Source organism: Rhea americana, unplaced genomic scaffold, assembly GCF_003343005.1.
Source record: "Rhea americana isolate MKP2758 unplaced genomic scaffold, rheAme1 scaffold_252, whole genome shotgun sequence".
Taxonomy (NCBI): Eukaryota; Metazoa; Chordata; class Aves; order Rheiformes; family Rheidae; genus Rhea; species Rhea americana.
The window spans coordinates 272,586-300,287 of NW_028186371.1; the positions used below are offsets into that span (position 1 = coordinate 272,586).

The 27,702-nt window shown below is 34.7% G+C and overlaps 1 protein-coding gene across 2 annotated transcripts in view; it reads left to right on the plus strand.

The window, feature by feature from the left end:
* The window catches only part of CTTNBP2 (cortactin binding protein 2), a 91,256-nt gene that overhangs the window by 53,262 nt on the left and 10,292 nt on the right, over window positions 1–27,702 (plus strand). For both annotated transcript variants that reach the window (XM_085307085.1, XM_085307086.1), the window contains exons 6-17: window positions 3,829–3,928; window positions 7,150–7,300; window positions 8,440–8,694; window positions 11,848–11,965; window positions 14,440–14,715; window positions 15,638–15,733; window positions 16,148–16,227; window positions 17,200–17,286; window positions 17,370–17,469; window positions 21,633–21,785; window positions 22,081–22,268; window positions 25,827–26,005. In XM_085307085.1, the coding sequence (XP_085163211.1) occupies window positions 3,829–3,928; window positions 7,150–7,300; window positions 8,440–8,694; window positions 11,848–11,965; window positions 14,440–14,715; window positions 15,638–15,733; window positions 16,148–16,227; window positions 17,200–17,286; window positions 17,370–17,469; window positions 21,633–21,785; window positions 22,081–22,268; window positions 25,827–26,005 (1,783 nt within the window). The remainder of the gene's footprint in view (window positions 1–3,828; window positions 3,929–7,149; window positions 7,301–8,439; window positions 8,695–11,847; window positions 11,966–14,439; window positions 14,716–15,637; window positions 15,734–16,147; window positions 16,228–17,199; window positions 17,287–17,369; window positions 17,470–21,632; window positions 21,786–22,080; window positions 22,269–25,826; window positions 26,006–27,702) is intronic.

Genomic DNA, 27,702 nt, shown 5'->3' on the forward strand with positions numbered 1-27,702 from the left:
GCAGGTTCTTCTAGACTTAAGTGACTTAAGTCTATTTATCATCAGTGGTGTGTGTGGAAGAACTGAACTTGGCCAAGTTCTTCTGTTCTCATCTTGCATTCCGATATGTTTCCAAGCAAATACCCTGATTTTCAATTACAATTACTAAGAAGCTGTTATTGACAGCAAAGGCAGTTTGGTTGCTTGTTTTATTGTCAGAATTTCAAATAACAGAGGCACTTAAGAAACGTATGAAAACACAGTCGTACTAACAAACATATACATTTGCATCCTGTAATTGTTTGGTATCTTTTACTTTTCAGATTAAGAATATATTAGCATGATCTTAGCTTTGAACTTCTATTTATAGTTGACAGCTTATGAAAAATACTTAGTTTTACAATCAAAATTTCATAACATTCTCAGCAAATAAGTAGATTATATGAATTCTGAATAAGAAAATTGCACATTCTGATGTCCCTTCAAATACTTTATGTGAAAACTGAGAGTAGCCTGAACAGTTGGGTTTATAGTATTTTTGAATAATGAAAGGTTTTTGTACTTAACTTTAGTRTATAATCTTTTCTTTGGTACTTGTGGTTAATTCCAAAATGTTTAGATAGATGCAGCTCTTCAAAACTGAGACTTAGGCGAGTTGATAATGAAGTGATTTTGAGAGGGAAACGAATCATTTAATTGTACATGTTTTTCATAGCGTTAAGTAGTATTTTTAATAGTAGGTTACTGTCTTTTGACCAATTGTTTTCCTTCTTTCTTTCTGTGGGTGATTTAATAGGAAAACTTGTCCCAGGGGTGATAGCAACATAATTTCATTTGTTGAGGTCATTCTCTATCTGGAGTTAGTGACTATATATATGGAGATTTCTGTGATCCCCTCCCCCTTATCTCCTGTAAATGCAATAAATCAACTAACTAGATTTTCTGATTACTCCTGAGCTGGACAAAAGAAAAGAGCAACTCTACACTCATTAAGAGCCAGCGTAGTGAGTAGCTCGCTTTACACACAAACATGGTGTTTCAGAGACCCTGGAGAGGGTGGAAAGCACATGCTCTCCACATGCACTCAGTTGAAATACAGTACTTAAGATTCATAGATTAATAGGGAAAGGTAGAGTACGCTATAACCAACAGCAGCAGCTGTTGCATGCTCAAAGCCAAGTCTGTAGAGGAAAATGACTGTTACACAAGAAAAGAGAACACTCGTGGTATTCTTTCCTTGTCAGTTTTAGTTGCAAGGCTACAACCTTCCTGTTCGTAAATGGTTGCACTTTGAGAGTTGCAGCTGAGGGTTTTTTCTAGCATGCAAAGTTCATAGCAGCTTCTTTGTTTCCTGCACATGCACTGTCCCCTATTCTGTAGGTCTGAGAGGGAGAGTTTCACCATAAAAGATATATGCTAAACACTTTCTTTGTGTTTGACTGAACACTGGGAAACTGAGCATCTTGACTGAGCAGGAGCCACYTCAATCTATTATGCATATCCTACTTGATAATCTATCCTACTTGATAATTTCTACAGTAGTTCATTGAGCTAATATATCTGTGTATCTGCATTGTGTTGGTAATCCTGACCATCTGCCATGCAAGAGGTACCTGAGAAATAAGAGAATGAAATAATAAAAGCCCCTGAAACTGAGAGATGTGAAGAGAATAATATCTTTTGGGCTCAGTTTTGTGCTAATTATATGTATTTGTGGTGTAATCAATTCTCTTCTATTTGGAGGCTGTGGCAGCATGGTTGATGGGAAAAACTGGCATAGTGTGGGAAGTAGAAAGGGGTGAGGTGCTGAGACATGGAGCTACATGGAGTCAGCTCTGCAGAGCCACCAGATGTATCTGCACTGTGTTTGCCAGCACTCTGAAGAGCTAGCCACCCAGCTTTGGTGAAGAATATTCAAGTCTCCAGGTTTTTGTGCTAATAAATACCCATGTTTTCCTTTTGCTATGACCAAGGCCTTTAACTCTGTGACAACCTCAGTACCTTTCTTGTGCCTGCCCTTCTGCCCAGTGCCCTCCACTGCTGATTTTTTCTGTGGCAGACATCAGTGAATGGCAGTTAATGAGACAGGATTTACCCCAACTATGCTTTTCTCAAGCCCAGTTGAAAGTCTACCCAGAGGACCCAAGCTTCTTGGAGATTAGTGCTCCTCTACTGAATGTGCCAGGACAGATCTCACAGGGCTTACTAGCTTGCATGCTATGCCTTATGAAAGTAGCTGTTATTTCTTCATGCTGGCACCTGCCCCTGAGAACAGGACAGGTCAGAACAATGATTTTCATCAAAAGCAAGGTAGATTAGCTACTACCTGAATGATCTGCTAATCACTAATTGCAAATTAACTGTATCTTTCTGGAAAGGTAGTCTTCTTCTGTGTGTTCTTTGTTGCTTTTGCATGGCTAACAGATGTTTTGGGAAGAAACTAAACAGTAGTCTAGCCAAATACCTGAAATTGTTTGAAGAAAATTTATTCAACATCATTCAAAAAACCTTTAGAAAAATTTTAAGATGTCAAGCAGGAATCTGTGTTTTAGGTAACTGTTTACTTTAAGACAGGGATTAACAACGGAAAAAGAAAAAAAGCAGTTGATATCATTTATAATAAAGTATTTTTTCTGCTACAAAAAGATTGAGGTCTAATTTGATTTTAGTTGCTGTTGTCCTACAGGTAGAAATATTCAAAAGTTGAATGAGAGCTATGACTTAAAAAATCTTTCAGAGGAAGTCTGGATAGCTTATCCTAACAAATGAGTCCTCATTAATAAATAGATGCCATTTCAAATCAGGTTACTTATTTAAGAATCTTAATTTACAATACCAGTGTTTTAAAGTCTTACTTTTAATGTTAAATTGCTCATTCAATCAAYTCACAACATCTGCAGTAATATTTGAAAGAATTGTAACAAGAGCAAATATGTTAGATTAGTCAGATTTCTGAATAATTCTAAATACATGTTTCTGATCTCTAGAGATAAGCTTCACTGACAAAGCTTGGCTCCAGGATCTTAGCCAGTGTTGGAAAAGAAAGCATTAAACTTGCTCATAGAACTGGTCAGGAGTTCATAATTGGGAGTCTAGCTGAGCTTATTTTTAGAGTAGTAGTTTTAACTCCAGAAGACATTTTTATTTTGCTCTAGAACCAATTCTAATATGGAGCAAATTGAGTATTTTCTTCAAACTTACTTGGGTTAAGTGATATTCCAGTTTGTTGTGGATGAAAAGCACTCTACTTACTGTGCAATTAGTTATCTTAATTTAGCTATAGAATGGTGGGATCAGRCTGATTTTATTTTTAGCATGTTATTTTGGAATCATTTGGAACATGAGKGGTTTGGGGGTTTTCTCTGGAGTTTGTATGCCTGTCTGTCTTATTGCAGTCCCACATCAGGGTCCTAAAACAAGAGTGGCCAGCCTGTTGTACAAGCTGCATGTAACTTGCGAGCATTTCCCTGTGGCTTGGGATATGTCATGCGACTACTAGTGGGACTATGCTGTCATTAGGGGCTGCTGGATAATTCAGACTCCCAGCTTGGGAAGTACTTAAACTTGGTGTCGGTAAGTTTAGGGTTGCCATTAATACATATGTGTATGGATCCCAGTAGGGACCCAGGCCCTTTTTACGTAGAGCAGTGGTGCCCCCAGGGAATCATGCTTCTCTCACCTGCCAGCCAGAGCTTCTACTGCAATTTGCAAAGGTATGTTCTGTATATAGGCAAAAGGATTAGCTGCTGTTGCTCCAAAAATTAATGTCTCTTGAGCAGTTTTTAAACTTTGGGTAGTTATAACCACTYACTTTTGTTGTATGAGTCTATGTTTATTCTCAATTTATAGACTGTGTGAGATTGCTGCTGACTGCAGAAGCACAAGTTGATGCTGCTGATAAAAATGGCTTTACACCCTTGTGTTCAGCAGTTGCTCAGGGACATGTCAAGTAAGTGAAGTYTTAAGATTTTACCCATCAGCTGTTATCTGTTTTACTTTCTCTTTATAGATTATATACTTCAGCGTGCACTCTGTGAATTCCTTTAAATGCACTTGTCATTTTTGAAAGCAACTACTGAATCTCATATTTATATGCCATTCTGGTTGAGTATTTTCTGTTTGTTTCGTTTCCAACTGCAGCTTTTAAGTTTGCTGAACATGTGTACTCTTTGTAACCACAATGTGACACTGGTCTCCATGGCAAGCTTAGATTTGAATTTTTTTCTTCATGTCCCCAAACAATATAAAGAAATAATTTTTGCGTTAATTTTTTTAAGTATAGGGAACTATGATTTATCATACAGAGATATAACAGCATTTATCTGGGTATTCAAATGTGTGATATAGAATCAAATTACTTAAGTTGAAACTGATTTTTTAAAAGTTTAATTTTTTTCATATCAGTAAGTTTGAAAAACAGAAAATTATATATAGGTCAAAGAATGGTTTCTAAGAACATTCTTTGAAATGTAGTTACAGTAATTTCCCTCTATTTTTTTTTGAAGCTCATGGCTAATTTTAGAAAGAATCAGTGTTTTATGATAGCATGTCATCTCTTTATCTCTTTATACTGAGAACTAGTAAACAGCAGTTCATTCAGATGACTCCTTTTCCTCCATTTTCTTTAAGTTAAAGGAGCTAAAGGCTAGCACTGTGTCCTTTTTGCTGCTTTACTGTATATCATGGAATCATAGAAAATAGAACTGAAAGTTCAAAGGAACTTCTAGATAACCTTTTCCAGACCACACTTAACCAGAACAAAGCTGTTTCAAAAATATTAAACAGTCTGACTAGAAATCCGAATTAAAAATTTTTTTTTATGTATCTTTATTTTTGCTTCTCTCTCAACTTTGGATTCTTTTGATGCTGCATTTCACGCTTTTCTAAGGATTTCTCTCTGAGACATTAACATCTAGGGGTCACAGTCTTACAGTGCCATTGTATAGCGATAGGCCCTCATCCAGCAATGGGAAAGTTTGTCCCTGTCCTTTTATAATCTTCCATGAGTATATAAGGACCATCTTGCCACTTCTTACAGGACTTCAAGTTTATCAACTAAAGTATACCTTTTACTGTTTTAAACAAGAGGTAGCAGATCCCCAGAAGGTATTTTGAGCACAAAAATATATATCTAATTAAATGTTTTACATAAAATCTGTAAAATTTAGCTGTGACTTTAACAAGGTGTCCAAAAATAGTCTTCATATTTTCTCACTAAAATAACTAACTTGGGGGAAGTGTTTATTTAAATGGCAAGCTATTTTTTTCGCTGACTTACCCTCACAACACTTTGCTATATATAGTCTGCTCTGCTGTAATGTTGTTACATTCTTTTTCCCTTAGAGTTACTTATGTAATATGATATATCTAAGCACTTTTCTTACTTTCAATTTTTATATGTACTAAATGTGAACTAAATTATAAAGGTAAATGTAGAATAAAAACAAGGCTAAAAGAAAGTATCACTGACTACAAATGCTTTGGTAATGCTTTAGGCTTTTTGACCCATTGATCACTACAGAGTTCTGGCTCAGAAAAATTCTATTATGGGCAGAATTTGGGGCAATAGGATGATCTTTTCATTTTGGATTATCCAGTTGCACAGTCTATGTTACTTGTGTTTCTGCAGCAATAAGACTCTGGGACTAAGGATAGCAATGAACTGCACTTCAGAAAATACTGTTACCAGAAACTTTCAAAACCATTTCACACATTGGCCAGACTAGGCCAACAGACCTTATCTGACTTTGAGATTGGAAATTCAGCGTAGTCGTTCCAGAATCATTCAGTCCCCCAGGGAGCCCTTGCAGGACATTCAATGAAGTCTGTGTGAAGCTTTTTATTTACAGACTTGTGATTAGAGAGGCTTCTTTAGAGCCTTATTAGATTGGTTAGATTTTTAGAACCTATTAAAATGATACAGTACAATGGCTTGAGTACAAAGCAAAATGACAAAATAGATATTTTTAACATAGCAGACTTGAAACTCAATCTGCAGTTGTTTTATGGAAGTGTCATTTTCAGAAGGTCCAGCTTAGTCATTCAAATTAATGTTCTCTCTTTTACACTTTTCTAAAACTGGTCATTTTATTTTAAACTTGATCGACATTCAGACTAAATAAAAAAATTCGCTAAAATGAGATTTTTTTTTAAATTGTACTTGTGTTTTTTCCATCTGGAATTTCTTACCTACTCCTTTTGTGTTTTAAAGTACTTTGTCATCCTCTTTGCTCTAGTGTGGTCCCCTAACAAGTAATTATACAGCAGTGCATAATTGCTGTCAGGCTTTTTTTGTTGATATCCTTCCACTTTGAGTGGACTGGTAAAGATAGAACCAGAAAGACAGAATTCTTGCTTTAAAGTCCTGCTCTGAATTGTAAAGGGAATAGATCTGAATTAAGATTTTTCTAAAGTCTTGAGTGTTTCTGAAAAGCTGGATTTGGGAARGGTAAAGAGGGCAAAGCTGGAATAAGAATCAGGAAGAAAACTGGACCTACTGCTACTGGCTCATGAGGAAGTGCAGGACCTTGGATCCAAATATTGGTCCCTGATGGGTCGCCAACTCTCTTCARATTTCCACCTATTCTCTTCTATCTTCCTTATTCCAGTAACTGCAACCAATGCACCCCAAACCTTCCTTCAGTGACAGTGATATAGCTTCCATTCGGGCATCTGACATAACTGTTTTGTTGTCTCTACCAGTTTACTTCCATATGTGATTAACCCTCTTGCTGGTACCTAAAGCTAGTCTGGCCAAGAAACAAAACTCTTAGGAGTTTGAAGATAGGAATGGGAGTTGCTGGGTTTTTTTTTCTTTTCTTTTTCTTTTTTTCCTTTTAAAACTATTTTAAATATCAGAGGTCAGGAAAGAAATGTTATTTTCTTACTCAGCTGGAGGTTTTTCTTAAGCAGCTGTCATGAAAAGTTTTTATCAGCATGGTGAAATTAAATGTTTTAAATTCACAGTTTTTAAATGTATCTATAACAGTTTAAGATTTATGTGTTTAAATTAACCTAATTATAAAATTATACCTATTTCTATGGGATTGATAAAATAGATCTGTATCTATAAAATTCATACAATATTAAAAAAAATAGATATTGTAAATGGTAAAGAGTCAAATGAATGTCAGATAGAGGATAATTTTATTACCTTATCACTTCCTGTAGGTGTGCAGAATTATTAATTATGTATCAGGCTGATGTTAACCATGCTGCTGAAAGAGGACAGACACCTTTGTACTTGGCCTGTAAAAATGGAAATAATGAATGTATTAAGCTGTTGTTGGAAGGTGGAGCAGATCGAACAGTAAAAACCAGCGTAAGTTAAAATAGTTTGTAAAGATAAAGTACCTTGTATAGTATTGAATAACTCTGAAAACCTAGGAAATATTTAAAATATTAATCCAGGGTTGTCTTTAAAGCTGTGATACACCATATAATTTGAAATTAATGTTTTGYTCTTTTCATCRTATTTTGCAGTTTTATATTTTAAAGTGTGTATTTTCTCTAAAATCTCCTGAATTACATTACTTTCCKCTTATTTTATGTATTCTAGTTTGAGCCTGTAGTTTGTTGCAGGTCTTTTTCAGCTCCACACGTGAGAATAGAACTGATACATTTTACTTGCTCTGAGGTGCAGATAGGGATTTTACTTCCACCTTTTATGTAAGGGTGCGTCTTTGTCCCTGAGGGCAAAAAAAATCCTCTCAAATTTGCCAGCCAATATGTAAAGTCTCTCATATCACACAGATGAATGTAGTCAAAAGAAATTGTGCATGCCGAAGAAGGGAAAAGAAGGGAGGACTGTCTCCAAATTAAAATTTTGATATTGCTCTTTTCAGGGAGTTTCCTGAAGATTGTTTCTTAAAAATTTGYAGTAAACATGACCATAAATGTCTGATGTTGGCTGTCTAGAAACACAGCACAAAAAATAGTAACTTCACAATACATTCTGCTCCCCTGTTATTACACTGATTTTTTTTTGATTCATTTATACTGTTTTTAAATATATTTGACTTGAAATGAGAGAAAGTAACGATGTCAAAAACATGAAAATATATGACTGACAAATTGAGTTGTACCACATAAAACAAATTATTTATTGTTAGAATCATGGTAGTTGGATATGTGATAAGGAAACTTTTAACAGTGTATACAGCTCTGTATCACTTAGACTCCTCTAAAAATTTTGCAGTCTGTTTACTGTGCCCTGTCCTTGGAGAAAACTTTAAAATTAGTGTACTACATTTCCTTCCTTTCCTTTCCTCCTTTCTTTCCTTCCTTCCACCCTATACACATAAAAGCAACTCAGTTTTCCTAAAAAATTATTATGTGACTGTTGCCTATCTTTTTAATTTCCAAACACAGTATTCCGTATGAATTTATTACTGATATAATTGCTGTAAATATTTTTCTGTGTGTTTGGTGTGATTGAGCTTTTTGCTTTTTTTGGGGTAGGATGGCTGGACACCAATTCATGCAGCAGTGGATTCCGGTAACGTTGACAGTCTCAAGCTCCTTATGTACTACGAAGAGCCAAACAATGGGACCTCTTTGAATGATGCAGAGCCTAATTTAGACTACTTTGATTTGGAGAACAGAGAAGACAACTACAGTGCTAAAGCCAAGCCTCTTATTTCTGCAGATCTCATCAATCATGCTGACAAAGAGGGTTGGACTGCTGCCCATATAGCAGCATCAAAAGGCTTTAAGGTCAGTCTATATGAACAAATTCCAGAAACCTGGAATTTAAGCAAGATAAATCCTACTTTTTTCTAACTTTGAAGAACTAAAAATTAGGTGTAGAATCTAAGTTTGTCTAGTTTGTTTAATTTAGCGGAGACAGAAAGGTACTTCCAATGGATCATTTACCCCAGAAGCTGGGCATCCAGCGTGCACAAAATGAATCATCTTCTGTAAATGCCTATTTCCTGGGGAAGGAGGGGGGAATTGTAAAGAGAGAAAAGTTGATTACCTGAGATTCAAATTTTCAAAGTAAAATTGAGCTGAATTCCACCCTATATGTCTTTTCATTGGTTGTCCTGTGTTTAATACAAATAGTAGATGGATATAGTTTCCACTTAAAATTAGAAAAATATTAACTGTGAACAATTTACACTGATGGAGGAAGAAGGAATAGTAGAGTCAGATAGCTATGAGTTGGATACATTGTTTAATTTCTTATTTTGGGCAGGCTTTTTAGTAGGCCTTTTTAAGTTTTTATCATTCCACACGAATAGCATGTGGAAAGACCTGACAGGGCTTCCTGATTATACACTGGAAGATTTCCTGATGTGGAATATTACTTGAAGGGTTTAACATCAGAAGCTGTACATTTCTCGTGTGGATTGTTGAAAAAAAATTTTTTTATGACAGCTGTCAGTCAGATCTTACTGTGAGACTGTTCCCTAGAGAGAAGATAAAGGGAGGGTTCTAAACACAGAAGAAAGTCAATTTTAGGAAAATATAGCCCAAGACTTTAAAAGTGGATATTGATTAAATGCCTGATTTGATATCTATTGTTATATTTGCTTTTTCAGATAAATTTACTATGATAAATTGATAATAGCCACAGATTTAAGAATCGGTTTACATTACRTTTAATCAGGGACTAGCCATTGTTTACTTACCATTTTGCATTAGGAACCTAGGCAGTGATCTTTTAGCAGTCTATTAGGCAGGTACAGAAACTTACTTAGATAACCTTCATTCATCCCACTTTAGTTCAAGGTATTTGTTATTGCCTGCAAATTCCTAAATGTTTGGGAACATGCTGCTTCCTGCTGCAATAACATAATCCTCTGCGACTTTGAAGCAAAGTTTTGTATTATTTATTGTCTAAGAGAGGTTTTACTTAGATGTTCTCTGTGAAGGCACAGAGACTGGGACTATTCATGTATACCTTTCATTAATAACTCACATTTTTGAGTTTCTGAGCACATTGCTACTCATCTGTTTATTAAAGTCTCTATTGAGGGTTGAGGATATGCTYTTAGATGATGAAGGCAATATATAGCTGGCAGATTGCTGGTTTTAATGTTGTGGAGACTTGAGTTAATTGTTTTTGATTAAATGTATCAAGAGAGACATCTGGGACATTAAGAAGCTGAAAGAAGCGTAATAGCCATCCTCAAGTGCTGTTAACCGTTCTCTAGTCATTTACCTGTGCTTTCTGTAGCATGTTGCTGATGACAGTATATGATACATTGCATGTAAACAGTGTTAAGCACTTGCAGCATAATCTTCCAAGACTGACAGATGCCATTCTTTACAGATAAATTATGCTAGGACATCTTGGCTGCTCTTTCCAGGGCAGCAGAGCCAACATAGAATCTTAATCTCCAGAGAAAACAGCATTCCTCTGTCCTTTCCCACTTCTTTTTTCCCATATTACTTCCCTACTTTCAGTCTCACAGTTCTGTCTCCTCCCTTCTGCTATACTTGCATTGTACCCATTTGAGAGAGAGTTTTAATTTACTAACCTGACAAAAAAAACAGCTTTTTTTTTTTTCTAGATAAGTTTTTTTCTTCTGGCACAGTTAGTGAGCTGATTTTTGAAAAGATCTGACAAGTGCAGGATCCTCTATATGATAAAATTACATCTCATGGAAATAGCTTAAATTGAAACAAGTCTTTCTGTTAGAACAGCTACAAAATAGAGAGCAGCAGCCAAACCTTCAAGAAGCCACTGTTCTGAATCAGGATTTTAATAACCTGCTTCTCTGTCTTTTCAAGCTTTGACTGGTCTGATAAGATTAACCCCAAATGTTAATAATATAGTATTAACTAGTATCATTTGTAATGGTGGATTTTATTTATATAGATCTTTATTCTTGAAAGACATGTCTGAGAATGATGATGCATTCATGTAGGCCACCTGAATTCTTGTTGGTTGGATGAACATTAACAATCAGAATTTAATTAGTCTTCTGATTGCAAATGAATCAACATTTGAAATGTAGATTTGGGAGGGGTTGTTTTGCTAGTCTGTGAGGAACTTTTTTATTATTGATTATTATTATTGTTTTCTTATTTTTTATTTTTTAGTATCACAGTATTACCAATCCAAATTTATCTGCTAATGGCTTGTTTCTAATGAACTGTGATGAATTTTTGCATTTTTAAAGCATATTACTTTTCTTCAGTACATCTTAAGTCTTCGAATTTTAAAAGGGCATCATTTTCTARGCACCCTCTAAATGTTTGTGCTCTGAATTTAGTATAAATCCATTGTTATTTCACTGCATTGTTACTGCTATTACAGACATTCAGATTTACCTGCCAAAGAAGAAGCGTGTAAGGTGATTTTAGAGGGATCATTGTTCTTTTGCTGTATACCACTCATATGTCAAGTATAATGGCAGCTCATACATTTGCTAATATACTTAGTGTACTGCTAAGTGAAATTGAGTCTATAGATTGCAGTCTGAATAGATTCATTAATTTGTCTGTATGAAGCTTTAAAATTGCCTTTTTAGTATTACTTGAACCTTGAAGCAGAGATTTTCAAAACATTGTTTAGCTGGATTTCTGTTTCCTTTTGTGAATACCTAAACTAATGGCAAATGTTAAGAATTGCTCATTTCATCTCAGCAGCACTTTGATGTTTTGAAACTGTAGAAGCCTGGCTGCATGTGTTCTGCTTTTTTAAAATCTTAGTTTGAAAATTTCAGATCTGCCATAAAATATTTTTACTCCTGGTTTTCAACTCTGTGAGAAACATTTTGAACACGTGTAACCAGAAATTCTGTGAGCTGAATAATGCATGTGTAAGAATTTCAATTAGGAGTCTAAATGCCTATTGGTAGAATTGTTTGTTTAATGCAACAAATGGACAAGTGAATAAAACAGTTTTTACCTTTGCAGAACTGTCTAGAAATCCTTTGTAGCCATGGTGGACTAGAGGCTGAAAGAAAAGATAAGTGTAATCGAACACTGCATGATGTTGCTACTGATGATTGCAAACATCTTCTAGAAAACTTAAGTAAGTAATACTTGCTATCAGTACTATATAAAAATGTTTTTTATAAAGAGCTTTTGGGACACAAATGAGAAATATGAAAAAAGCAGTTGCCATTTTTTGTCACTACAAATAAGTATTTTTACTTAAGTAGCAAGTTGTTATTATTCTACATTTTGCAAAAATACATGATAAAATCTTTGTGAAGACATTAAATGACTTACATATTTATATTTTTATTGAAAAGATGGCATATTTTGTGCACATTTCCAAACATCTGTATCCTTTCAGAATTTAATATTAGTAATTATTTTTTCTGAAGCTATTATCCTCTTATACCTTCATTCTTTTCTTCGTATTGTTACAGAAAAATCACTAGGTGAGTAGATGTTGTGTTTCCTCTGACTAAGAAAATATTCCAGTCATATCTGATTTTTTTTAGAGCAATTTTATTTGTCACTTGTTTATTGTTGAGGAGATTGCTTGTTTTTTTCTTCAAAATGAGTCTTAGAGAAAACATCAAACTATTTCTTTTTTCCAGCATCAATAACTTCTGCCAGAAGACCAGTCTTCTGTCAGAATATGTCTTCTTCCTTCTTCTACGTAAGTTTGGCATAGGGAACACCTCATCTTTTCCAAGTAGTGTCTCAAAATTGAATAGAGCTAGCTGATTCCAGGTCTTGACAGTATATTTCTGGGATTAGAAATCTGTCCAACCACTAACAAGTTCTACATTTTCTGTTCCTATGCATAGGCAGAACTATTATCTTTGTAGATTTGTACGCTTCATAATTCACTATTTTTTTGTGGTTTATGTTGTGGGATGTAAGCCTGTGGCTAGTCTAGTTTATTGATTATCAGGAAGGCAGGGAAGCTTTCTGAACTCGTACTGAATTCCTCTTCAGTTGCCATGAGGTCTGAGTTCCTACCGTTTTCTCATAGGTGTGGTGTGAATAGAACTCAATTTCTGTTAGCAACTTCTATTCTGTGCTCTACTTCTTTATCAGACTGAAGCCAATTCCTGAAGGCTGAATTTGTAGCCTGCTAAATTAAGGCTTGTACTATTTTCATCAGCCCTAATACTTTAGAATATCTGTCTGTTCAGGCTGATAATGGATCCAGTTCCCCAGGTCAGCACCTTTGGACTCCATTTCCCTTTTCTTTCATTTGTCAAACCAGTAGTTTACATCACTGCAATTGTAATTAGCTTTTCTCCCCCACAACATCTAATCTTTGGAAACTTGGGTACTCCACTTTTGGATCTAAGTATATGCCTCCACCAGCCAAGACTGTGTTTTGGGTAGACTGGGGGTCCCATCTTCCTGGGCCTCCATCATTATCCAGTAAGATCTCCACTGTAAGGAATTGCAGTCATGTGGGGCAGTAGGATGCTCCAACAGGTCTGGGGGACTGGGGGACTGGATTGCCAGCTATGCTGTAGAGGTCACCTACWTGTACACTTTAAATTTGTCCTAGGGGACTGCTTTTCCATAGATATCCCCCCTAAAATTCTCATGGTTGTTAGTCATTTCCCAGAGGTCCAGCCTTCAGAAGGGCAAGCCTTTGATATATTTTTCACAATGCCACATCTGAAGCATGCTTTTGAGTAAGCTTGGTAGGCTGATGGGTTTAAACCAGAGCTTTTCTAATATCAGAAAAGCTTCATTGGGTTGTATCAGCTGGGGATTTGGCCTCTGAGTTCAAAAAGCAAAACTAAGATAATGTTGGAATCGTCCAGCATAAGCTGATATCATTTTTTTGTAGCATACTTATCTTGTATTTCATGAATAATATCTGAAATGTATTGTTCTTGCAGTAAAGTTAGAAAGACATTTTCATTTTTCACTCAGTCATCTAAATGATCCATACAGATTTCAGTATGCTTCTGTGGCATTGTATTCCATTTTTTAAAGAGCAGGTCGTAAAATAATTTCATTAAATCAGTTTTCTAGTATGTTTCTAGTATGTGTGTGTAACTTTCCTACTTCCTTCTTTTAACATGTTCTCTGTTTATTCTACAGCAAATTAAATATACATTTCCAAGTGAATTTTCTGGTTTAACTTCTTATTTAAAAATATTTGTTTTGGCTAACTGCCTTCTCCACTTGTATATGGAGCTAAAAATTTCCTTTGTGTATTGATGATTAAAAATATGCATAACAAGAATAAACTGAACATTAAGAAATCAAACACTATCTCTTTTTATTTATAAAAAAATAATTTGCAAGGAAGATATCAAAGATTATTTAAGTTTTGTCTTACTTCTTATTAAATTAACATAATAATACTCATTTTTATTGTAATAATTGGTACTTTGATATTTGTTTTTCATCACTGCTCTGATTTTATGGTATTGATCTATGCTCTGCTTTTATGTTGACTCTTCCATAGCAGGACTTATGTAATGGCTTTCCTTTGCAATATTAGATCTTATTGGTCTTTTCTGGAGTTTCTCTTCAGTTTGCTGTTTTTCTTATTTTTARTTTTCTTTTTAACAGATGCTCTTAATGTACCTATAAGGATTTCAGTCAGTGGCATTGAACCAGCCCATTGTGGTACAGAGGAATTCGATACAGAAAACACAATATGCACTTTAAATATACGCAAACAGACATCATGGGATGATTTTTCAAAAGCAGTGTGTCAGGCAGTGACAAACCATTTTCAAGCAATTACTTCTGATGGATGGAGGAGCCTAGAAGACTTGTCATTTAATAGTGCTGCAGAATCCAGCATTGGCCTCAGTGCAAGCAGTATATTATCTGTCAAACTAGGTATTTATATTGGTTTAATAAGAAAAGCAAAACTTATCAGGATTTCTATGAATTGTGAAATCTTATTCCATAGTTTTGAGTATATTTTTAACTACTTGTGATAGTTGCTTGATCTGTATTGTCATGACTACATTCATTTAATAAAACATTTTTATACTCAAAGATGCTTATTCTTTAAGTACTATTTACTGTAAAAGAGTAGAATTCGATAAAAATATTTTAGGCTTCTGGATCTTTTAAATCTTACACTAATAAAGATACTACCTATGCAACTTAAAACATTGCCTGCATAAAAATATTACTTAGTTTCAGCTGTGTGGGTGGTGTAATGGATTAAGCATTTTAATTTTGTCTCTGGGACCACGAGGTCCTACGTTAATTAGTCCTTTACTCAATTCAGCACTCCAGAGAAGGGATCTGTATTATATGTGAAACAAGACCAATTAAACAGAAAACTAAAACCTATACAGTCAATCTTGACTGAATTTCCTAAGTGTAGGTTGAACAAAAGAACTCCTGGTTTATGTAGCTTCATTTATCAAGGTAAAACAGAAACATCTTTAAAAAGAATCTAAATAATAAGAAAGCTGCCCAACATTGGGAACTACTAGCAGTTGCATAGGATACTGGAAATTGCGTTTGCCTCATCTTCAAACAAACAAACAAAATTCATATTTGACTGGCCATATTTTCTTGTTTTATCTAAAGTGAAATATAAATATTTTATATGTAAATATTCCTTACAAGCTAGCCTATTAAACTTCTGTCTTCATTAGCAGAAAACATCAGTATTATCAATCATATGATTTACTACATGGTATTGATTTATTTGTTCAATTGGTGTACACAATCTCTGCAGGCAATTGAATAGGCTTTGAGTATGGATACCATGAATATTTATTTGTTTGTTTGTTTTAAACAGGAAACATTTCATGGTCAACAGGCCAGATTTTTTCCCAGCCACCATGGGACTTTTTGAAGAGGAACAGAGCTGAGCATATTACGGTGTTTTTGTTGGGTAATTTTCAATTTTTAATTTTCAATTTTGAACATTTAAATGTTTCATGGATATATAATTTGAGAATCATTTGCTACTCTTTTTATTCTTTAGTGTTGTTTGGTCTTGAAAAATATACCAGGTTAATGAAATTATTTAACTAGATTTAAAAGGGCCTACAAAATCTAGAAAATATGTTGGCATATAAAAGCCCTAATACTCTTTTGATTATATAATAATATCCATTTTAATTATGTCGTAGATAACCATGAATCTGTGTTACTAGATGAGTGCCTTTAATTTCTTCACCATTTGAATTTGCATAGCCTGTAGTTCTAGGTTACAGTAGATACTGTATGCGAAGCACGTGTGTGTATCATAAATGCACATAAACATGAAAATTTTTAAAAAGTTACTTGCTTATCTCTTTTAAAGGACCTCAAGAAGGCTGTCTAAATAGTGTGACTTATGCATCTCTGATCCATCTTCAGACACTTCAGAATTACCTCCGCCTCGTAAGTACTAAGCTAGCTTCCTTCTATAAGGCATTAACTTTCTTCTTTAAACAGCTGCCATCTGATGAACTGCTTAGCAAAATATATTAAAAGCTCTGTGATATCTTACTTCTTTCCAAAATTATTTCATTCCAGTTTTTGATGGAAAAGTAAGTTAGAATAAGTCATTAATATAAATAGTTGAGACCTGATTTTTATTATCAGCTTTATGTATAAACCCGTGATTCTTACAAGATATTTAATATCTGAAAGTGGAAATATAATTGGGTAACATGATTTAACTTTCATAGATCATTAGTTTTAACATAGATAGTCAAATGAGATTTAGTTTAAAATTGCATAAATTCTGCTGTGTCTTGATAATACTTTATGTTGTTAGAATAACAGCTGTGTGCTGTAGGTTTCTGCTGTATTCAGCAATGTGCGGTTGCGCAATGACTGGAGTGTATTCTCTAACTGCTTACTCATAAGTATTGAATTTTTATAGCTAAAGTAATTTTATAGTTAAGATAGTGAAATCCATTTTTATTCTACAGTATTGATAACATGATCCTGTTTCAACTGGAAATAAAGTTGAAAGTTAAGGTGAAAATAATGTTAAGTCCTTAGCAGTGACTTACACTACTCTCTTCGTTGATTTTAAGGTCATTCTGATTTATCTAGTCTCATTCCAAATCCAGAAAATACTTGTTTGCGACTCTTAAACACATCATTGATACCTGAATTTTTCAAGTTTTAATGATTGGTATAATAATACAATATTTTTTGTATAGTTTTATAAAGTAGGATCTTCCTTTATGAAAATATTTCAAAACTGTGATATACAAAAACTGCGTATTTTGAATCTAATATATAAGATTATCAGTAGTAAAAGTTATCAATTTTGACCTCCATTAGGTGCTCTTTGTGATATCTAGGTAAAAAATGCCCAAATCTATGAACTTTAAAGTATAATTTATTGTCTGTCTGTAGGTTGAACAATACCGTAATGTCATCTTCCATGGTCCAGAAGGAAGTTTGCAAGACTATATAGCACATCAGATAGCAGTCTGCATGAAGGTATTAACGCAAACATGTAAAATACATTACTTTGAAAATTGAAATATATATCATTTCATTAAATCTATAAATTTTCAACACAGCAAAAACAAGTGGCTGCAGGATCCTCATGTGAAATAGTTAAAGTTGAAGTGGATGCTGGTTTCTCCAAGGAGCAGCTCGCAGAATTGTTCATCAGTAGTGGTAAGATCATTTCAGCAGGACTAATTTCAGTAACTTGTAGGCATATTTTTAATGGTACAAAGAAAAGAAATACATTAAAACATTTTGCACAGAATGGGGCATGTTTTAACAGAATCTATAATTTTCCAGGTACTTGAGGAATAATAAGAATCTAAGCTGAGACAGAACTAAATATTCAGTAGGGAGTTCTTTGTACAGTTGATGCTATTTGTGTAAAACAGTTTGTAATACGTTTTCTTCTGTCTCATTCTTTATCCCCTTTGTTTGTGAGCCTTTAAGTTGATTGCAAAGATGTTCAGATCTACCAAATCAGAAATGACAGTCTATTGTTGCTTTATTGTAGCTGTTTGAATGTGAAAAAAATCTTAAAAAAAGTTCAGTTATAACTATGACCTCTTTTGGAATCTAAGGAGCAGTGAAAAAGTAGTTAAAAAAGCCAGACCATTTACTTTCAATATTTATTTACTAAATACTTACGTATGGCTCTGAGTCCAACTGTTGGCACCCAGGCAGACAGTTGTTAGTATGTGTGTATTCTCAYGTGTTACTGCAGGGCAACACTGAATTTCTGTCAGTGTAAAGTGAAGAGTTTTCTCATAACAAATATGAATAACCACATGTAGGCTACAGTCCCATCATGTGAGTGCTCCACAATTAAATAATCTGAGTGGTCAGTGGGCTTTAGCTTTGAAAGGTCAGAATGATTAAATGGTTAATTAATTGGTATGAATGAAAAAATGAGCGAAGACAAGAGTAGCCAAAAATGAATGACAAGAAGAACAGGCAAATTAAGTAAGTAAGGAACCAGAAGAATGAGGGGATATGGATCAGGTAAAAGTAGGAAGAAGAACATAAAAAAGAACAGAATAATACTAAAAGTGAGAGGCAAAGCAAAGTTTTCCCTGGGGGGCTTGTTCATATGTACACATACACCAGTAATATAAGAGCCTGAAGAGAGATGTAGTATTTCCTTCTTCTTACTACTTTTCAGATTAATTTCGACTCAAATACAGTTTTGCTCTTTGAAAGCAGTTCTCAGCTCTATAGTTACCTTTGTTCCTTTGCAGTATTATTTTTTTTTCCGTCTCTTTTTTATAAGGATTAGTTTTCTGGGGTTTTGGGAGGGTTGGAAGGGAGGTCAATGGGCAACAAAAACAAGCAGTATAATTTGAATCTAACCTTGATAGTGTTCAACCTTCATCCAAAAAAATGCTAAACCTTTCTTTTTTATTATTCTGGCCTCTTCTAGAGCTCTAGGAATTTAACTTTACTTTTCATACAGTACAGACATTCGTGTTGACAGTAACATTATTAACAAAATTATGTTTTTGGAGTTATCATTATGCTTCACTTCTTGTATTCAGGCTGGGCTTCAAGCTTTTGAAACTGTTAAATCTATTGATGCAATCCGATGTACTGCGGTGTTGAAACTTTGAGACACAGAAAGCTTTGAGATGATCTGCCTCTACCTTTTTTTCTCCTCAGTATGGACAAATCAGAAATACCAAGAGGACTTTGATTGTTCCAACACAAATGGTTTATTAGAAAAGCAAAATGGTGTGTGTTATTCAGTTCTGTTTGTTAGCTTACTTCGCAGTGTTACTTTGTTCCATGTTAATTTGTGTTCTTCCAGAAAATCTTGATCATAGTTTGAAGGATAGCATGTATCAGTGATTATTCCTGCTTGGCATTTTGAGTGCCACCACGTTACTGGGAAAGAAGAAGAGAACATTTAATCAGAATTTAGCTAGGGCTTGATTTTTGGCCTGCAGGCCAGAAAATCATTCATGATCTGTTTTATTTACTAGCTTCTGTGTCTCTAGGAATGCTGCTTCTTTTGGAGGCTTGACTGTGTCAGCAGTATACTTCTCTCAATAACCTGTGCTTGCGTTACAGCAGTGTGTTGCTGGTTGATCTCTCATTCTTCTGCCTACTCCTTTTCCCGTTGTTTGGCTGCATCTTCTGCCATAGGAGAATGCTCTCTCCCTCTGTCCAGATGGTTTCTTCAGGCCAAGAGGATAGTATTTGGGACTCAGTAAACAGATCCCCATCTTTCTGCTACACAGCTATATCTTAGTAAAACACAGCAGTAGTACTTAGGAAACTGCTACGGTTGCTGTAGATAAAATTGCTGCAAAAATGAGAAATCTTCTAATCCCAAATGGTCTTCAATGAACCAGAGGAATTCAGTGAGCCAAAACTTTAGGGAATTGTCAGCTGGAAAAATCCTCTTCTCAGAGCTTAAGAGAAGGCTTCTTACTATTTTTTCTTTCTGACTCCTGAGACCTTGCATACAATCTCATGTCCCTCTCAAAGAACCCCATAAGCTCTCCAGACACATGTGAAAGTAGTGTCTTAATGACAGAGTATCAGAGCTTCCAGAAGAGCCTCTCTTGACTTTGACTTCTGCTTCAATAGAATTGAGAGATAGGAAGCCTTTTGCTTGATCACCAAGAGTTCTAGCACCAGTATCTCCAGTTCAATCAAAACCTCAAAATATTCAAAGGCTGATCTACATCTACCCCACCTTCTAGCACAAATGCCTAATGTGTTATTGCCAAGCTTTAAAGTGTGAGGAAATTTCTATTTTCTGCTGGAGCTCAATCATTTGCTTTCTCCTGGCAGATACCAAATTTGCAAAGAGTGTTGCCCTTACTGTCAAAAATGCTAAGCAAGTTCAGAGGTAAGTGATACAAAGCAAATAAGACTAGAATATTCCACAGATTGTATTAGAACTGATCTGGTTTTAATATAATTACTGATCATCAGAAACTTATGTGACAATTTTGACCTTAGGTCTTRATTAACTTAGCCAGAAGTAAAGAGGGTGAAATCACTGAGTCTGTTGTCTAGGTACTGCATGGGGCAACTATTTTACAGCCCCTTAACATATGAGACATTTTTTAAAAATTAGGTAGATGTCCCTCTTCTTTTTTTTCCTTCATTTTCAAATGATTCCTGTTGAAAGCCTATTCCAGGCTGTATTCCTTTGTTTAAAATCTGATTTCTAGCCTGAATCTATAATGTGTGTAGTTTATATGTTTGCTCTCTTGACAGTATTTTAAGTTTGCTTATTTCTTTTAAATAACTCTTTCCCATTCTTAATGTTTACATGTAGTGTATATATGTTTTTTATTTAGAGAACCTCCTTGTTCTGCAGCAAATTTTGTTTTTCCTACAAAACAAGAAGACTGCACAATATTATAAACCTATTTGTTCCAGACTCCCTATGTGCTAGAGCTTTGTGTATTCTGTGATGAAGATTGTGGTCCCTTCTGATTTTAGCCCATTGAGTTATTCGAGTTTTTTTTGAATTACCCACACAGTAACTGTGATTCATGTATTCTTATGTGATTTTGCCCTATTACTCAACTTTATCTTCAGTGACGGTCTTAATATCGCCTTCAAAAAGTTCAGAAACAGAGCAAGATGCGTAAGGCAAGCCTTTTATTTAACACTAATATTGCAGAACCTTCCTTGGGGGGGTTGTGTTCTAGGAACATCTGCAAAGGCAATATCTTTCTAGGATATAAGATCTTGAAATCAGAAAAAAATAAATGAAAAGATTTGGGATGTGATAAAATGAAATATGTATAATTTTAATAGCTTTTACTTCAGAAGCTACTATTTATGTCTCAACCTGGCTGTGATTATCTGGATCATTCTTAGAGAAGGAAGTTCTGAAGAGAGGGCAGTAAGAGACAAGTAGGCATTCTCACAAAATGAATAGAAGTTTTTTAGGAACGTGGAATATTCTGAATCCATTTATCACTGCATGGTGTAAAGAGTTCTTGTTATAAGATTAAGAATATTAGAGCAAATGATAAGAAATGTTCCCAGAGATACTTTTGGCCTGCTAGCTTTTCTGCTATGTTTCTGGTGTACAGAAATTGATTGTATATATGAAGACCAATAGCTATTTCAGGGGTTTTTTAATAATAGCATTCACTTCTTGTTTACTTGCTGTACAATGTAATATTCTTTCAGTTGTTGGATTTTATATTCCTGGTTTTAAATGTATTTTATGGTCTGTCTGTTTCTGTGAAAATGTTAAAAAGGCAAAAAAGTGTTTTGTTGCTCAAGCAGTGATAAAATCTGTATACATAAATAAAAATGAATTTTCCTAAGTAGATATTAATGTGGTTTTTTTATATATATTTCAGCTTGTTTGGTCCCAGTTAAACAGCCTCCTGTAAACAAGACAACAATTGTGATTTTAGAAAATCTGGAGAGAGCTTCTTTATCTGAATTACTAGGAGATTTTCTGGCACCTCTTGAGAATCGTAGTTCAGAAAATCCTTGCACTATTCAAAGAGGTATTTAAAGAATTTGGGATAAAGGAATGTTTTTACTGCGTACAAGTTGTATTATAATAATGCATAGTAATAATAATACATAGCAAATAGAGAACTTAGAGGAGAAAATGTCATTAGTTCGGTTTTTATTTATTATTGCAAACATAACTGTTCTCAGACAAATATAACATACTTTAAGGGTAGTCCATTTATATTTTTTTTCTTTCTAATTATGTCAGTGGTTCTTGCCATTATATAAAAACACTTTTAAGCTTTGAGTAGAATTTCAGTAAAATGTTTTATGGTTCATTTTTAGCAAATGGACTTTCTGATGCCTTTTACTTTCATGAGAACTGCTTTTTATTGGGGACAATCACGAAGTGTCATCTTCATGGCTCTGACCTGCTGGTTCAGCAACATTTCCGTTGGGTCCAGCTTCGGTGGGATGGGGAACCAATGCGTGGCTTACTTCAAAGGTTTTTAAGAAGAAAAGTTATAAGCAAGGTAAGAACAATTAGAATTGTCATCGGTATTTTGTCCATCACCAAGTCTGTGAAATACGTACAGTGATAATGCTAAAAGCTGAGCAGATAACTAAGTTCTTCAGGAAAATAACATTCTTTCAGTTTTTACTGAAAGCAGTGAGAATACTAACTTCGTACCAAAAGCTACCTTCAAATAAGCAAAACAAATACAATATCTATTTCAGGAATAAATGGGTTATGTATCTGCAAATGTTGTGGTTGGCCTCATGTAGGAAGGTGTTTGGCCCTGGTTGATCGTCATAAATACACAGGTAGGCTGCAAATAATAATGCAATGGATACTTGCATCTACTGCATGAAAACCTCCTTCAGTATTTTTTCTCATCTTGTATATGAGCACTTGAGTTAAAATCTGTTCAGCAAATGTAAAATCTCTTTCTTAATGAATTTTTATATACTTCTAAAATAAGCTAGTTGTGTGTCCTCTGTGTATGGTTCAAGTTTTACGCAGTAAAATGAGTTTCCATAAGCAAATCAAGGAAAAGAGAAGTGAAAATGTGTAAGTAGGGAGGGAAGTTGTTCAGAGCTAATAGGTCTGCAAAAGCTGGAAGAAGAGGCCAGAAGATAATAAAGATGGGTAAGACTGCTTTTATATAAATAAATAGAGGATGGGAAATAAAGTGAAAGATGTGGGCAAAAGCAGAATCGTAGAATTTTGAAAATTATTTGGAAGAAGATGATACCAATGTGATAACAGCTATTGCAGACAGGCAGTGTTAGGGAGGAACTAAACACTATGAGAGAGCTTAATCAGAACAGCTGCAAAGGAAAATAATCTTGGAAGCAGAGTTTTGGRCAGGCTTTAAAAAGGAAATTGCTCTAGGAGCAGGAAAAACTGTCAGCAGTAAAGAGTCCTTGTCAGGAACAGCAGRCCTATTGTCAGTTCTAAGTGTATAACTGTATGTGTGTCTTGGTTGSCCTTGATGATGTCAGCTCTTTTATCCTGCACCACAGTCCTCATCTATAAAAATTCACTAACTCAAAGAGATTGTAAAGATGAAATCTGTGGTACCTAAACATGTCAAGTATTATAATGTGGAAAAATATTCCTAGATATTTTGTATTTATATTCTGTATTCCTATTCTTGCTCTGGAGAAGCGGAACCCTAACAGAGCACTTTTTAAAAAAGGAAAAGCAGCTGCATTTCTCTSGTTACTTTTTTTTCAGGTGCATAGCTATTTGTCTTCTAAGTAATTTTTTACATTTTCTGAAATGGTGTTTACTTTTTTCCATGAGCTATAAATATTTAATAAGCAGGAATCATTATGAGTGCTTGTATGGTTGAGGATCTGAATGGTTTCCAGAAGCCTGGCAAAGGATGGGGGGATAGCAGTTGTGTGTAGGCCAGAAAGAGGGGATAGTAGAAGCCGGTTTCTTGCAGCTACAGCTAATACTGGAATGAGATACAGGCCAGAGGACAGTGCAACAAAAGCATGCAGCAGAATTCCCTTCCATCTTCTTGAGGAGAAAGATTTCATTCTCAAGCCTTCACTGAAGAATATCTAAAATGGATCTAAGCTTGTTTGTAAAAGGACAGGAACACTTCAATGCTAGATCACTCAAGATCTAGAAAAGAATTATCTTCAGTTGAGCACAGGGCCAAAAAATACAGCAGTACAATGTGCAAACAACTGGAGAAGCAATGGAAACTTGACTTCATCAAAGAACAAGGTTGGATCAAACTTATTCTTCCAAATTACTGTGGCTACCTCAACTTGCAGCATCGTATTAACAGATGTCATTTTCAGGTTGTTTTATTTAGGCTAAAAACAGTCCTCAGTCTCATAGATTAGAGTCTGAGAATGTAATAGGTCTCTACCTCTGACTAAAGCTGAATAGAGTTTGGGTAAGCATCTCATTACATTTCTTTTCTCTAAAGCATGCATGCTCACAGTGGCTATTTAGAGAAAAAAGACGTTTCTCTTCCTGTAGCTTCCCTAGTTAAATAATGAATACAAATGTCCAGTGTGTTAACATATCTTACGGTTTGTTTATGCATGTGCCATATGTAATCTCTAATGCCAGTTGGTGTGAATCTGAAAATAACGGAGTCTAGTGTTAAAAATAGAAGAAAGATTAATCTAAAGCAAAGTAAAACCACATTCATCATTTGAACAATCAGCTATTTCAAAGATCCTTGCTCTTGTATTCTAATACCTTGTTTGTCCTTAATATTCATGTTTTCAAATTAAAAGCTCTTTTCCCTAATTTTAGGAATTTATTTAGAATTCTTGTGAAGAGAATTAAATCAGTTTAAATGATTTTCTACATTGACATTAAACTGTTCACCTGTAGACTTTGTGTTAGTAGGTCAAGAAACTCGGACTTCAGTGCTGGCAAATACTATCCCTAGTGCATCTTTTAATACTTCCTCTGTTCCAGAGGATAATCCTAGGATTAGAATGAAGACTGTAATTTGGGTTTAGATGAGATAGAAGATCTTTCTGATGAAATAATTTTCCTTTAACAAGGCATACCAAAAAATTTAAGTCTTAGAAGAGGGCATTTTTTGTTGCTACCAAATATAAAATCAATACAGGAATCGTCTGAGAACCTGCCTAGATTAGACTTTCCTGTTCAGTGTGGAACATTCAGTGTTCTTTTAAATATCCTATTTATATTATATACATTGCATAAGAAATGGGAGATGCCTCTTGTCACTCTAGTTTTAAACACCACAGAAAAAGCAGTTCTGACAAATGTGTTTCATTTTCCCACAAGAAATTAAAAACACATCAATTGGAAATTCAGTTAGAGTATTTTACCTCAGTTTTCAACTGCAGTTTGTACGCAGAAAGCTTATTAGTTCCACAGTAGTTTTGGCTGTTGTTATAAAGGTTCAGAAGCTTTAAAAACTTTCCAGTTCGAGGCAGTAGAGAAACAGATCTGCGTCTGCTAACATGGAAAAAAGGGTTATGTTTCAAAGAATMTCTGAATGAAGTACTGTATGCATGTATTCCAAACTCTGTGATAATTCTGTCATCTTCACTTAAATAATCGTTTGACAAAAAAAATAGTCTTTAAAAWTTTTTTTTCTCTTCACTGCTTTTCACTTTTCCTTTATTTCTATTTGTACAGTGAGGCCTTAACTTTTCATTATGAAAGCAGACTTTATTTGAAATAATATTTCTTTAGGCTTCCAGAAGGTATCTTTAGGAATACATGGGTTTTTTGTATCCTAATTTGGAAGTCAAGTGTTTTTGTTTCCCATCCCTGGTGTATATTATGTTACATATAATATTGGATATTATAGGTCACTGCACAAATCTGTGCTAGCAAAATATTTGAAATATTTATTGATAAGGAGATATCTTTTAATGTGTAGCTAGGAAAATAGAGTTTAATACAACAAGAATCCTGTGTGCTTGATAAAAAGGCTTGATTAGTTTTTGATTGTTCCTCATTTTCATAACATTAACATGCTGGGGATTGGGGGAACAACCTTTCTTGGGATTTCAAGGAAAGCATTCTTGGTAGAGGTCTTAGGTCGTGTCAATCATCTTTTCTCTTTCTGTAGTTCAGAGGCAAAGTACCTCCTCCGTGCGATCCTGTGTGCAAGATCRTAGACTGGATTCTTGCTGTTTGGCACCAGCTGAACTCTTGCTTATCACGTCTAGGAGCACCTGAAGCACTTATGGGGCCAAAACACTTCTTCTCTTGTCCAGTGGTGCCTGGTCATGGCCAAGTGACAGTGAAGTAAGATTTCTGTTTCCTATTTGACACTGTTAAGTGCAAATTATGTACTTATTATGAATGTTTCAACTATATTTCTCCCTAAACCCATCCATTTGACACCAAAGTTATTTTCTGACACAGGAGCTCTAAAGTATTACTTGTACTAGAATGACTAATTCTGCTTAACCCTTTAAGGTTTTTGTTCTTCATTTCAAGACCATGCTGTAAAGAAAACTGCATTAGGAAACAGATCAAACTAAGATGCAGAATTCTGAGCTAGAAGAGTTGGTAAAGCTTCCTTTTGAAGTCACATAKGAGAGAAATCTGGAGAAGTGGGATGCATTTTCACCCATCATTTTTTAAACACATGTACAATTTCACAAATAATTTAGCTTCATAAATAAGGTAGCTGTATACTTTTCAGCTATATGCTTGGTCAGATGCCCAGTAAAATAGAAGAATAAAGATTTTCTTTCTTTTTCTGCTAAGTGCACATTGCTTTCATTACAACTTTTCTGGGAATTCAATTAATACAAGAAATAGTTACAGAATTTTAAATGTATTAATTTTTAATCAAAAATAAAATTTATTAATTAAAATATTGCTTGACTATATTAGAATGTAGTGAGCCTTAATTGACACTCAAACTTATCCAAAACTCAATGTATTCGTTTCTTGAGATGTGGCATTACGAAATTATTACTTTTCTCACCATACTTCATGACATTCTTCTTAATTGCCAGTTCTGTTCACTGTTGATGATGATTCCCTCCTGTACCAGTTTGGCCCTTATTCCAGGATCCTCTACTTTGCCTGTGTTTCTGGCTTTCTCTTCTTTTGCTCTGTTTGCCGAATCTTATAAATTTTTCTTACTCATTCTCTTCTCTTTCTAAAAACACAAATTTTATAGTATCCAGAGTAACTATGAAAATCTAAATGTGAATTTAGCATGGGTTTCAAAGTTTATGGTTGCTGTGAAATAAACCATGAAATAAGGTATACTATGCATCTATCTCTTGTCTTACTCTTGAATCATATCCTCTGAAATGTCTTAATCATTTATTTATTTCAATGACATTAGTAGAGGATGGAGAAATTGTTAAGATTCCTTAACTATTCATTTCTGACTTTGGAATTTCTTCTAAGAAAAGAAGAAATTACACTTCTTCTAAGTGTAATCCTGACTGGATTCAAATGCTTTATTTTGAGATTATTAGTGGATCCCCATAATGTCTTTTACTCTTATAATAGTGATATGCCATCTGACTCTTCATTTTAATGTAGGTTTTTGTCCACCAATAAACAATTAAAAAGAACAGCTGCAGTGAGCATTTACTGGATGTATCTGGTTTGGCAGCATGATGGCTAAGAGTAACAAGCAATAAATAAATTTCATTAGCAGTTCACTGGCTGCTACTATTTCAATCTAATTGAACAATAAACTCTTAAAGCCATAGAGGCAGCTGTTTCATCTCTCTGATTTTGGAAGTTATAATTTAGGGTGTAGAACCATGAATAACTCCGTTGATGCACCATGTTGTTGCCATTCCTCTCCTCTTGCCCCTCCTCTCCACTGTGCTGTCATGCTGCTTTTTGCRTTTTTGGAGCCTCACTGAATCAGTTCATTCACTAATACAGTAGGCATCTATCCACAAACTGGGATTGTTCTGGAGTAGGTGAGGGGGTTAAATCTTGCTGATGACTAGTATTAGAGTTAG